Source organism: Antechinus flavipes, chromosome 1 (genome assembly GCF_016432865.1).
Source record: "Antechinus flavipes isolate AdamAnt ecotype Samford, QLD, Australia chromosome 1, AdamAnt_v2, whole genome shotgun sequence".
Taxonomy (NCBI): Eukaryota; Metazoa; Chordata; class Mammalia; order Dasyuromorphia; family Dasyuridae; genus Antechinus; species Antechinus flavipes.
In genome coordinates, this window is record NC_067398.1 from 631,352,804 (window position 1) to 631,365,329 (window position 12,526).

The following is a 12,526-nucleotide window of genomic DNA, read 5'->3' on the forward strand; positions in this document are numbered from 1 at the left end:
TCATTTTACTGATAAGGGACTCAGGCAAACAGGATTAAGTGACTTGTCCAGGACACACAGGTAGATTTGAACTCAAGATGAGTCTTCCTGATATCAGGACCGGTACTCTATCCACTGAGCCACCTAGCTGGCCACTTTGACATACTTTAGAGTGACAATAGGATAGTACAGACTAGGAAAGGCTTCAAGCATAATTTCACAAAGCACTTCAGATACTAATGTATAGCTCATTTGACAGTGCTAAACTTGGAATAATCTCCCTCAGATATTCTTTGCAGAGGTAAGATGTTAAGGAGTCACCTATCCTTTGAACCTCAATATCCTCATTTGCAAAATGGAAATAACCACACCTAATTTGTTCAGCTGTAGTGGAAATCAAATAAGATAATGTAAACATTCTGTAAACCTTTGGTTGTTACTATTTTTATGAAACAAAAAAAAAAAAAAAAGAAGAAGAAACTATTATCAAGCTACTGGTCACAAATAAATTGGTTTAGGTACAGTGTTTTTAAATTTACTAAAAGTCTGGGATTTAGAGAGAACAATCTGAGAGATTTTATATCTGTGAAAATTGCATCTTGTTAAAATACTAATAAATGTATCTTATTAATATTTCCATTCTAAATTAATATGAAAACCCAAATGTAATAAGAAGGGTTTAAAATTACTAATGAGAATTCATCAAAATAGCAATAAAAAGAGACATTTATATGATGCTTTAAAATGTTCAGAGTACTTTACATAAATTAACTCCACAATACCATGAAGTACCACAAATGCTTTCATTCCCATATTCTAGATAAGTCAACTGAGGCTCAGTGATTCTTTGTCAATAGTTACTTGCACAGTTTTGTATTGGTAACAATATTCAAATCTAGGATTCAATTCCAGATACAGCATGCTCTTCTCTAAACCACAATGTCTCTTGTAGAAATTTGATCTCTCTTTTATTAAATTTTTTAAAATTTAATCTTAAATCAAGATTTCTTCATCCAACTAGAAATAAAGTATTTCTAAAAGAATGCAATAAATAACTTCTGAAAACTTATGTGTTTCAGACAAGCTCATAAATTCATTAAAGATAGTAACTGTTCTGTTTTTGTCTTTCTCTAGTACCTAGCACAGTGCCTAGCATATAGCAGGTATGAATGCATGCTGCTAGGGAAGAAGGAAAAAAAAAAACATTTTTCTATGGGTAATGTGGCTCCCTGGGAAGGTCACAACATATAAACCCGCAGCAAATCCTCTTTAACAGACAGATAAATAAATAAGCTGATGATAATTACACCAAAATTCTAGGGACCCAGTGTCTCAAAGTAGAATTCCACGTAAAACAGGTTTGTGTATCTTGGAACCCTTCCCAGACCAGAAACATAATAAGGGCCTCACGGTATAACTTATGTACTCATAGCATGGTTAACTATCTGACCCTCAGTTAGGACATGTACAAGATGAGATTTGGACTAGATGATAAAAAAAAGCAATGGAGTCTAATGAAAAAGCTGCACTTGATTCAAATACTCCTTCCAATATGCATAATAGCTGTGGAACCATATTACAAGTAACTTAACTTTACCAACCCTTAGTGTCCTCATCTGTAAAATGAAGATAATAAATGTCATATCTAAGGGTTATTGGAAAGCTCAATTAAAATTACATCAAGTATTTTGCAAATGTTAAGATACTATTTCCTTTTTTCTTCTATGATATCATTAGAGTACAGTTCTTTCAATAATGAACTTCCTTCTACCTATAACTTAAGAGATTAAACTGGGCCATTGATGCTGACTTGCCCAGAGTCACATGGCTAGTGTGTTTCAAAGATATAACCTGAACTTGGGTCTTAAGAAAAGTTCTCTAGCCACTATACTCCACTTCCACTCAAAGTACTATGTATCTGCCAATTATTAATATGATCTCTAAGATTCATAATAATTTTAAATTCAACAATTATTTGATTCCTGGGGCATCTGTTTTTTTTTCTTCTATTCTAACTAAAAATCCTTTGGTCTTCATAAAACTTCATCTGTACTGCCTATTTGCTGAAAGCTCATTAAGGGTGGAGATCCATGTTTTCTCAAAATAATCATGTGGAGAGGACCTGACACAGCTGTGCACAACTAAAGTACTTGATTTAGTAAATGTGATTTTGAAGGAATTGACCTTGTAGAGATAAAACTTTCCTTGATTTGATTGAAATAATGTTTACAGGCAATTTTCTTTTTCCCTTTGGAAGTGGGGAGATGGAGGAGAGGCTTAAAGCTACACAAAAGTGGAATCTGATTCCTCAGATATTGCTGAGTTCTTTAACACTGGACATTTTCAGTTTAGACCAGAATATTATAGAGGGAATTACTACTCAGATAAAGGTGGAATAGAGGACCTTGAAAGTTACTATCATTTCTGAGATTCTGTAGCTTCATGAATCTTGGGAAAGTGATGCCATATTCTAGAAGTAGCACAAGACCAGGAATTATTCATGGTTTGGTTTTTTTGGGGGGGAAGAAAGGGGGGAAGATCATGGATTCTTTTGGCAGTCCAACCAAAGTTTATGTACCCCTTTTCAGAATTTTTTTAATGCATAAAATATTTTAGATTAGAAAAGAAACTGATTTTATTGAAAACGTTATCAAAACATTAAAAAAAAATTAGGGGCAGCTAGGTGGATCAGTGGATAAGAGCACCGACCCTGAAGTCAGGAGGAGCTGAGTTCAATCCGGGTCTAAGACACTTAATACTTCCTTAGCTGTGTGACCCTGAGGAATTCATTTAACCCCAATTGCCAGGGGGGGGGGGGGGTGGGGGTGGGAGACATTAAAAAAATTTCATTGACTCCAGAGTAAGAACTCCCACATTAGAAAAAGATCTGAGCTCTACTAGTGGCTCTGCTTTATTGTCTTAGGCCAGTACTTCAGCTTGTTTCCTTGTCCTGGTTTAAGAGTAGATGGTAGCTAAGATCTAACATATTATGACTCTTATTTTCTTACAAACACATACCTACATTTGTTTTGAATTGTTTTCCCATACTTCATACCTAGTAGTCAGTCAGTAAATAAACTATCTATGCTCATTGCTGAAGATACAAAGAAATATAGAAAGTAGTCCCTACTCTCAAGGAATTCACAGTCTAATGGGGGCAGATAACATGGAAACAACAACTATGTATCAATAAACTACATAAAGGATTAAACTAGAGCTAATCAACAGAGGGAAGGATTCAAGAAGATAAGAAAAATTTCCATCAAGAAGAGAGATTTTTCAAAGACATTTGAAGGAAACCAGAGAAGCTTCACACAGCATCATCACACAACACTTTTTACCTCTTTTAGAATTCCTAATACATTCTACCAGGCATTATCTGGATCCTACCCTTTAATTATGTTACCATAAAACTCACATTTCCATAGTTCTTTAAGGATAACAAAGTAATTAACTCACAAACTTCTAGTAAGCTAGGAACCAAGTACAAAGTATTCTTTTATTTATTTTGTGGATGAAAACACTGAGGCATAGTAAAGCAAAGCCCAAAGCCACACTAGCTAATGTGCTTTGAACTTGGGCTTTCTGATTCCACAGCTCAGAAGGCAGGGGGCAAGAATCCCAAGGCAGCCAGTGGAATCAGGAAGATGAGCTCAATCTAGCCTCAGACACCAGTAATGTGAATCTGGGCAAGTCACTTAACATGATTTCTGTCTGCCTCAATTTCCCTATCTGAAAAATGAACATGTTGTGAGGGCTATATCTCACATATAATAGCTGTAAAATACTTTATATACCCCAAAAGACTATATAAATGCAGTATCTTTGTCATCACTGATTCCCCCCACTCACCAGTACTTACAGCTTGGGTTGGGGCATCCATGAGATGGCTATTCTAAGAAACAAAAAGATGTTTTAGCTAGAAAGCACCTTGGACAGAACCTAAATAGTGGATTAGCTGAAGAAGCATTTAAGATCTTACTTTGCTCCAGGAACTGTGCAAATCACTAGGAATGCAAAGTAAAGTGAAAACAAGATCTCTATCCTAAAGGAGTTATCATTATAAAAGAGTAAATAACATGCAAAAAATTTTTATCCGTGTCTTGCATATGGAGAGTAAACTCAAAGGGAAGGCTCTAGCTATGTATAGAAGAAAACTAATGCAGATCTCTTTTACACAGAAGGAAACTGAAGGTCTAGATAGCTGAATGATTTTTGTCTTATCAAGTAGCTAGACCCTAAATTTAAACTCCATTTAAAATGTTGAATAAAGTAACGAGTTTGGGGCCAGAAAAACCCGGGCACTAGATAGGGAAATTCCCCAAAGCATCAAGTTTCCTCACTTGTACGATAGGAAGGACAGCATTTGAACTCTACATCACAGTATTATGGGAGGGAAAAACTCCCTGTAAATGAGTTGTTGTTTTTTTTGTTTTGTTTTGTTTTGTGTTTTGTTTTTTGTTTTTCCTAAAAATTTGCTACCTAACCACATAACTGTTGTGAGAGGAAGATGTTATATTACCACCTCTGTTTCAGGTAGTAAATTGAGGTAAATGGAGTTTAAGTGGATTGCCCAGGATCACATAGCCTGCAGATGTCTGAGACTGAAATCTGAACTAGGTTTTGACTTCCACATATACAGTAAAACTTTATAGCAATAAAATAACACGGTATGGCAACATATAAAGTAATCACTACAATGAGTTACTATTATCCAAAAATGTATCACTTAAAAACACAGACATAAGTATAAATCAAAAAAGAAAAAAAAAAACGGTTTTGATGTGTTTTATTTTCAATTTCTAGACCCGGATTCTTAATAAATAATTAACTTCTTTATTCCGTCCACTCAAAAAACAAAGACAAAAAAAGTCCAGGCATAAATTTCATTCGGCGTGGGAGCTTGGAAGCCGTCCCCATAGCCCCCAACTTCTCCAACTTCCCCGGCGTTTGCACTCGATATTTTCACCGCCACCAAGAATACTCCTCCAGGTCTAGCCTAATAGGCCCAGGAAAAGCACGTGTCGCCCCAAATAGCAAGAGCGCCCCACCCCGTTCCCATGGAAATCTATTCTTTACCCCTTCACCACCATCACTACCACTACCGAAGGCCGTGCGCACTACTTTTTTTTTTTTTTTTTTTTTTTTTTTAAGACGGCGTGATCAGATCTGACGCTTCACTCCCTCACGGCACTACATTCGCGGGTCCTCTCCCCAATGCCCGCCCCATCCTTTCGCTTCACCAGGGCGGCGCGCGACGAGGAATCCCTCCGCGCCGCGACGGTCTCAACACTTCTACCCAACGCTACATTCCAAACGGATTCCCGGGAGCCCCACCCCCCCCACTCATATCTTTCCCTTTCCCGTCCCCAACCCGCCTTACCGGCAGCTTGCGTCTCCATAGCAACGCCCCTTCGGAGCTAAAAAAAATAGCGTCAGGTCCCTTCCGTGCAGACTGGGAAGGCTGGACTCTCCGCTAGCGACCTGTTTCCCAATTTTATTTTTTTTAAAAAAAGAGCTGGCGAGGTTATGGCGAATCTGCGGTATTCAACATGGCGGATGGAGTCTTCGCCCTCCTCCCTTTGGGACGTTGACGCTGGCGTCCCGAGCGTCCGCATCAGTTTAAGTGAGGGAGGGGGGGCGAGCTGGAAAGTCCCAGGAGTATTTCCGGCGGGAGACCAGCCTAGTGCGCATGCCTGATTGTAGTTCCTGGTTCTTCTGTACTCTTTTCCCAGCATCTTTGAGCTCCACTAATTCAGGTTTTCACAAGCCACGAAACTAGATTTTATGGAGTTTGGTGGAGCTAAAGGTTTTACATTTCGGAGTACTCCCTCCTTCTGCCTCATACTTAAAGATTGTCTGTTTTCTGGTCTGATAGTCCCTAGTGTTTTTTGGATGGCTAAAATAAGTTTCTGTGGGAGATAAGCTGTTTTCTACAAACATCAAACTTTTAAAAATACATTTTTCTCCAAAAAGATGACTCGGCTTTCTATAGTCACTTAAAGTTCCTGACAAGTCATTTAAGTTTTCAAGTCACACACCTTAGTAAGAATCCATCATCTACTGCCTAATGTCTACAATTAGAACCCAAGTCCAGTGTTCCAAATTTGGCACAAATCACCTTTCTTGGATTTCTGCGCCTGTAAAATAAAGGGATAAGGTTAGATGAGATTTCTAAAGTCCTAGCTATAAATCTGGCCCATGTCTCAGTCAATCGGCAAGTGTGTATTAAATGCCTCCTATGTGAAACACTTATTTAGAGAGAGAAGGTGCAGTAACAAGCAAAGCAGATATCAGTAAAAGGGCCAGGTAAATCTGTAAATATGAGAGAATAGTGGTATATGATCTCTAAATTCCTTAATAGTGTCTATGAAAAAGATGCCAGAGGATCCTGCCCTCATAGAGCTTATAGTTTAATAAGAATGAGACATTGATCACTATTGGAACGTGTATTTATATGTTGTTCAAATAGGTTTGGTTCACAGGGAAATATTGATATCTCCAGACTTCTACTAACCCATCTCTAAGCAAGATTATAATTCCTGCTAATAGGGAAGCCAGAGATTGGAGCCCTGAGGTTTATTGCTCTGCTCTTCTCAGATAAAGCTTCTAGAGATAGAATTATTTCTATCTTCCCCTCCAATAATAATAAGAAGAAGAATGCAACTCTAATGGGAATAATTTTTAGGTTGAATTTTGGTTCTTGTTCCTTATCCCTGACTAGTTCTTGCAGAAAGAAGTGTCTCAAGCTACAAATCCAATAGCCTGAATTCCTTACCACCAAATGCCAATTGCAAAAGATGTGTGTATACCTATACACACACACACACACACACACACACACACACACACATATATATATATATTATGTATATATAATGAATAGCAAATATATCCATTTATTCAAGCTGATAAAGTCAAAGAAGTTTACAGAGGAAAATATATTACGTAACACAATAAATCAGAATGAATAATCTCTTCCCTTAGAAATAGATAAATCAGAAAGAGAGTTCCTAATCACATCTAAGAGAAATTTCTCCAGTTCCTATTAAGGTAAACTGAGAATAAGGACATAATCAAAGGTCTACATGTCCTTTTTCTTTGGTCATTTTCTGACAGACAAGGAACCTCTCCCTGGAGAGATTATGGAATTGCTTATGTCCTCTTTCCATGCCAGAAGCCAGATACATTAGGATCTCTATTTTCCCCAGTTCTTTCCCACCAATTCCCCCACACACTCAGAAATGGAATTACTGTGTAGCCATTCTTTACCAACAAATAGGCTTGAGTCCTGCATTCCACTATAATATCATTATATACAAGATTATTTGCTAATTGCATTACATTCCATAGAGCTAGAGATTAGGGGAAAAGATATAAACATCTCTCCCCTTGTAGAGCTTACAAACCTGTAAAAAGAACAAGATGGAAACAGATATTTATAATAATAATATTATATTCTAATTGTTATGTGATCTAAGGTAGGTAAAAGGGAGTAGGGTTGAGGGAAGGGAGGAAACTTGTGAAAATTAGTGAGATAAAGGAAGACTCCATAAAGGAGATAAAATTTAAAACACCTTTATAGGATATCAGAAAGGAATTTACCAGGTGTAGAATTAAGGCAGCACTGTGGAAAGAAGACTGGATGGAAGTCAAATAACAAAATGGAGAATTAAATTAGTCTTTATTGACCTTTCAAACCTCTCTGAAATCGGAATTATGTGTAAAAGATAAAAATTATTTTTGGTTCCCTCTATGGTCTAGGAAACCAAGAATCCTAGCAATGTAGTGATACATGAACTAACATCAGAGAAATCTGATCCTTAACCCCCCAAGCTCAATCAGCATCATATGCCCATGATGCTAAAACAAGGCTGCATAAGTCAACTCATGATTTTGATAAAGAATTCAATTCTACTCTTCTCCCAATGTCCCAGAAAAACAAAAGGCAGAAACTTGTTCTAAGACAGCACCATGATAAAACCTGTACATCAAAAGAGCCCAGGAAAAGAACTAAAGAGCAAAAAAAAAAGTAAGGCAAGATGCTACTGCATGCTCAAGTGACACTCCACTAGGGAAAGAAGGCAGCATCCAACTGGGATCAGTTTTGTTCATACCCTACCCTCATGCCATACCAATTACCTGGAGCAGAAAGTGAAGCCCGTGAAACATACTATTATGCACAAGATTGGAAGAAGGTTAATATAGTTTTGAGTTCTATCTACAGAGGAAAACACCAACAAAGGAAGAGTCAGAAAGTGAGCAAAAGGAAATAAATGGTAAAAGATTGAAATCACCAAAGAACTCAGGAGAGAACTTCAGGAGGAAGAAAACTCAAAGATCTCAAGCTTATTTAAGCAAATAAACCCAATAGGGAAAATAATAAGTGTGGCCCTTAAATCAGCTAAGTGAAACCAGATATCCATCAGTAAATATTGTTTAAAAAAAAAAGAAAAAAGAAATAACAAGTTATTAAAATTCATTTTGCTCTAGATAAAATTATTCTGACAATTATTCTGACCTGATGATTTCTACATAAATGATTATGTTTCAATATGCAGATGAATATATCCATAAATTTTAATGTAGATGAATAGTTATAATTATTTCTTCTTAAAAGATGATGACAAAGATGAGGAGACAAAAGATCCTGTAGATTCCCAAGAGAGCATGGAACTACATGGAAGGATGTTCCTAATTGTTTTATAAAAGAAATAAGAATTATAAAGAAGAATTTGTCCTATGGAACTAAAGTAACTGACAAAGTAGAAAAACATATCTATGATTACAAGTCTCACCAAAGAGTAAAAATAGATAACTGATCAGAAATGGAAATCCACAGAAGCAAATAACAATCTAAAAGAATAGAAGCAAAAAATGACTATGTTCAAAGAAAACATGATATACAAGCAAAACATTAATCTTGAAAACAGGATACATAGAATTATAGGTCTCCCAAAGAATATAAAAAATCAAAAAACCTGAACACTACAAGAAATAACACAAGAAGATTTCCCCAAATTTCTGAACACAGGAATGATGACTGGATTGGGAGTCAGAGGACTGGCTCTTCCACTTAATATCTATATGAACTTGAGTCAGTCAATTGATTTCTCTGGTTCTCAGATCCCTTGTTGTAGAGGGCCATAACTGGAGAATTATACTTGAAACAAGAATACTTACCACAAGGTGTTAACTCAGTAGAATTGATGAGACAATGGTTCTCTAGTTTACAATTACTTAGTACTTAGCATGGTGATGTAATGGTTCTCTAGTTTACACATAATCAGTATGATGTAATGAGGTGATTGTAATAGGGTATTTAAAGGCTGAGGACTGGAAATGAGACATTCCATCTTTGACTAGCCTCATGGTGGTTGTCCTGCCTCCTTCGCTCCTCCACTAATATCAAGGACTCCAGCTGATCCTGAAGTCTTCCAGAAAGCTAGCCCAAACATTACATTTTGGCGCCCAAACATGGATGTAAGTACCTACACTCAGCATATCAACTGGTGTGATGGTAAGTTCAGTGGAAAAGTCTCTATGACCCGGAAATAAGGTGAGTAAACTAGTCACTTTTGTTTTTCAACTAAAATGGGGCAATTACTAAGAAAACAGCTTTCCCCACCTCAAGGGAAGTATGTAGCAAGCATAGTTAGATTAATAAAGGAGCAAGATTTGTGGGTAATTTGCAAGCAGATCATTGGACTCTTAGTTGCATTAAAATACATGTCTCCTTGGTACTCTAAGAAAGAAAAAATTAGAACCAGATAAGTGGAAACTAGTGAGAGAGCAACTAATTGAAAATTACAATGATAATGGTCCTGATTCAATTCCTAAGGAAACATTCTATATATACAACATAATACAATTGGCTATAAGGAATTACATAAGTTCTAAAATAAGGAAAAAGGAGAAAGAGCAGGAAGGGGATGGTACTGACACCTTATCTGTAGAATGAGGGGATAGACTCCAGCTCTAAATCTATGATTCTATAATTATATTCCTAAGATCAAGATCTAAAGCCTCCAACAGCTCTAAATCAGTGAGCCTGTTTCTTCATTTAAACTATGAAGAGGTTTAAATGATCTTTATGATCATATAATTTCACTCTAAGTACAAACTGTCCCCTGACATGCCCAAGTTAAAAATTAGAAATTTGCTTTCCTGCTTTAGGAAATGTAGATTTGCACAAGTTTCAAAGATCTGGTAAATCTTGCATCTCCTGATGGGCAGGGACCCAGCTCTTCAATCTCTTCTATTACCACTAACCTCGCATCTCCATCACATTAGTCACCTATCAGAACAGTAACATTTTGCAATTTCTACCATCAAGTATCACTCCTGTTTGTCAAGTAATTTTGCTAGGATGCTGAAATTATATTAAATGGTACACTCATTGGCTCTTCAAAGGTTTGAAAATCTGGGATCTCAAAATGCTGCTAAATACGAGTTAGACAATTTCAGGCAAAAGGAGCCCAATATGTTGTACTGCTTATCTGGATCTTACAGTATAGATTGTTTTCTAGGTATGTTATGTCAGAATAATTTTATCTAGAATAAAATGAGTAAAAAAAAAAAAAAAAAAAAAAAACCTGTTAATTGGTTTTTCCTTTTTTTCATCTGTTAGCAACCCTGACCATATTGCTTTGAATTGATTTTCATCAGGAAGTCAGTATTGTTCTGCAGAGCTGACAAGATTGGCTTTGTGCAAAGTATTTTTCCTGCAACAGCATTTTAAATGTTATTTATTGATTAACAGATGGATTGCTTCTCCAGGCTGTTGTTACCAAAGTGAATTTTGGGGAAAAAGAAAATTTTAAATAGTCTCAAAACTCAATTGCCTGTGAATATTAATATGGCCACCTTAAAAGCTGAAAAAAATGAATATGGATAACAGCCCTCTGTTAACTCTTTTTATATTACTTATTTCCTTACCTTGACAAAACAAAAGGGTAGAAGATACAAATGTGTCTGATCAATATAAAGTTTTCAAAATAAATAAGGCCATTTAGGGGAGTTTCAAAATGATTATTTTTCATCTTTAATTAAACAAAATCAAGTCAAGTTAACAAGCAATTATTAAGTATCTACTATATATGCCAGACTCTAATCATAATTGAAAGGAAGAAAAATAGTTTATTCTTTCAAGGACCTCACAGTATAATGGGTGCAACAAAATGCAAACAATTATGTACAAATAAGATTTATACAGGATAATTGAGAATAGTCTCGGAAGACATTAAAAGAAATAAGACTGGGAAAGGCTTCTTGCAGAAAACAAGACTTTGAGTCTTAAAGGAAAGAGAAACCAGGAAGTAAAATTTTTAACTTTACAATGTTAAAAAAAAAAAAATCACAAAGTTTCAGAAATGGAAGGGAAATGAGAGACTTATAGAGCCACAGACTCTTGAGGTTGGAAGAGTTCAGAAATCAATGAATCCAACCCACATCTTAACCAATTTACCCTCACCCCCAGTCCTTATCCTTTCTCCCCACCTCCACTCCTTCTCACCACTACTTGTATAGTAAATATAGTATAGAACTAGGAGAACTTGAGTCCAATCCTATCTCAGACATTGAGTGCCTATGTGAACCTGGGCAAGTTATTTGACTTCATTCAGCCTCAATTTGCTAATTTGTAAAATAGGATTAATAATAATACCTTGCATAGCTATTATAAAGACCACTGAATTAACACATGCAAAGTGCTTTACAACCCTTAAAAACTATCTAAATGATAGTTATTATTATTCTCTTTTTTTTTTATTATACAACAGCCTTCCAAATATTTGAAGACAACTATTATTCCTATAACCTTTCCAACATCTTTTCTCAAGGTTAAATATGCTCGAGTACTTTAATTCTCATATTACATGAATCTTGACCTTCCTGGTCATCTTTCTATGCTCTCCATCCTACAAATGACCTTTTGAGAATGTAGTACTAGAAATGAAACAGATTCAGTGTACAGAGACTAACATCTTCTTTGTCTTGGAAACTATGCTTCCTAATTTTATCTAATATTATGTCTTTTATGGTCACTGGGTCACACTGTTGTTTCATATTGAGTTTGCAATTCAAATAATGAATATATATATATATATATGGCATAGCATAGCATTTATTCCTTCCCTTTGTGACATTTTAAAAATTTGAGAGATATAGTTTCTGGGTAATTAATGATTTTCTTAATAATGTTAGTATATTGTTACTAAAAGAGGGTGGTTAATTGGTTATCTCTCTCAGACAAAAGATGAATAGTGGAAATGGGTTGTTTATGTGCCCTTGGAAGAGTGGTTGTTCTTGAGGGTAGCAATCAATAATAATTGATTAACAATAAGAGAGAATAAGTATCATAATGAGAGGTGGACCTACTCTAATGAGGGGGCAGGGGAATGACTTTGATCATGTCATTTATTTCCAAATTATCCCAAGGCTGGAATCTAGACAAAAAAAATCTATATCCCTCAACCCAGGTTGGGTGGAGTAGAACACTATGGGCGAGAGTTTCACCTTAGATTAAATTCTTATAAGCAATACCTAG

General features: G+C 36.0%; 1 protein-coding gene across 1 annotated transcript in view; it reads right to left on the bottom strand.

Annotated features, from left to right (window-relative positions):
- Positions 1–6,182, bottom strand: part of ZFAT (zinc finger and AT-hook domain containing) — a 280,433-nt gene extending 274,251 nt beyond the window's left edge. The window contains exon 1 of the mRNA XM_051971128.1: positions 5,363–6,182. Coding sequence (XP_051827088.1) covers positions 5,363–5,381 — 19 coding nt within the window. The 5' untranslated portion in view covers positions 5,382–6,182. The remainder of the gene's footprint in view (positions 1–5,362) is intronic.
- Positions 6,183–12,526: the final 6,344 nt, after the last annotated feature.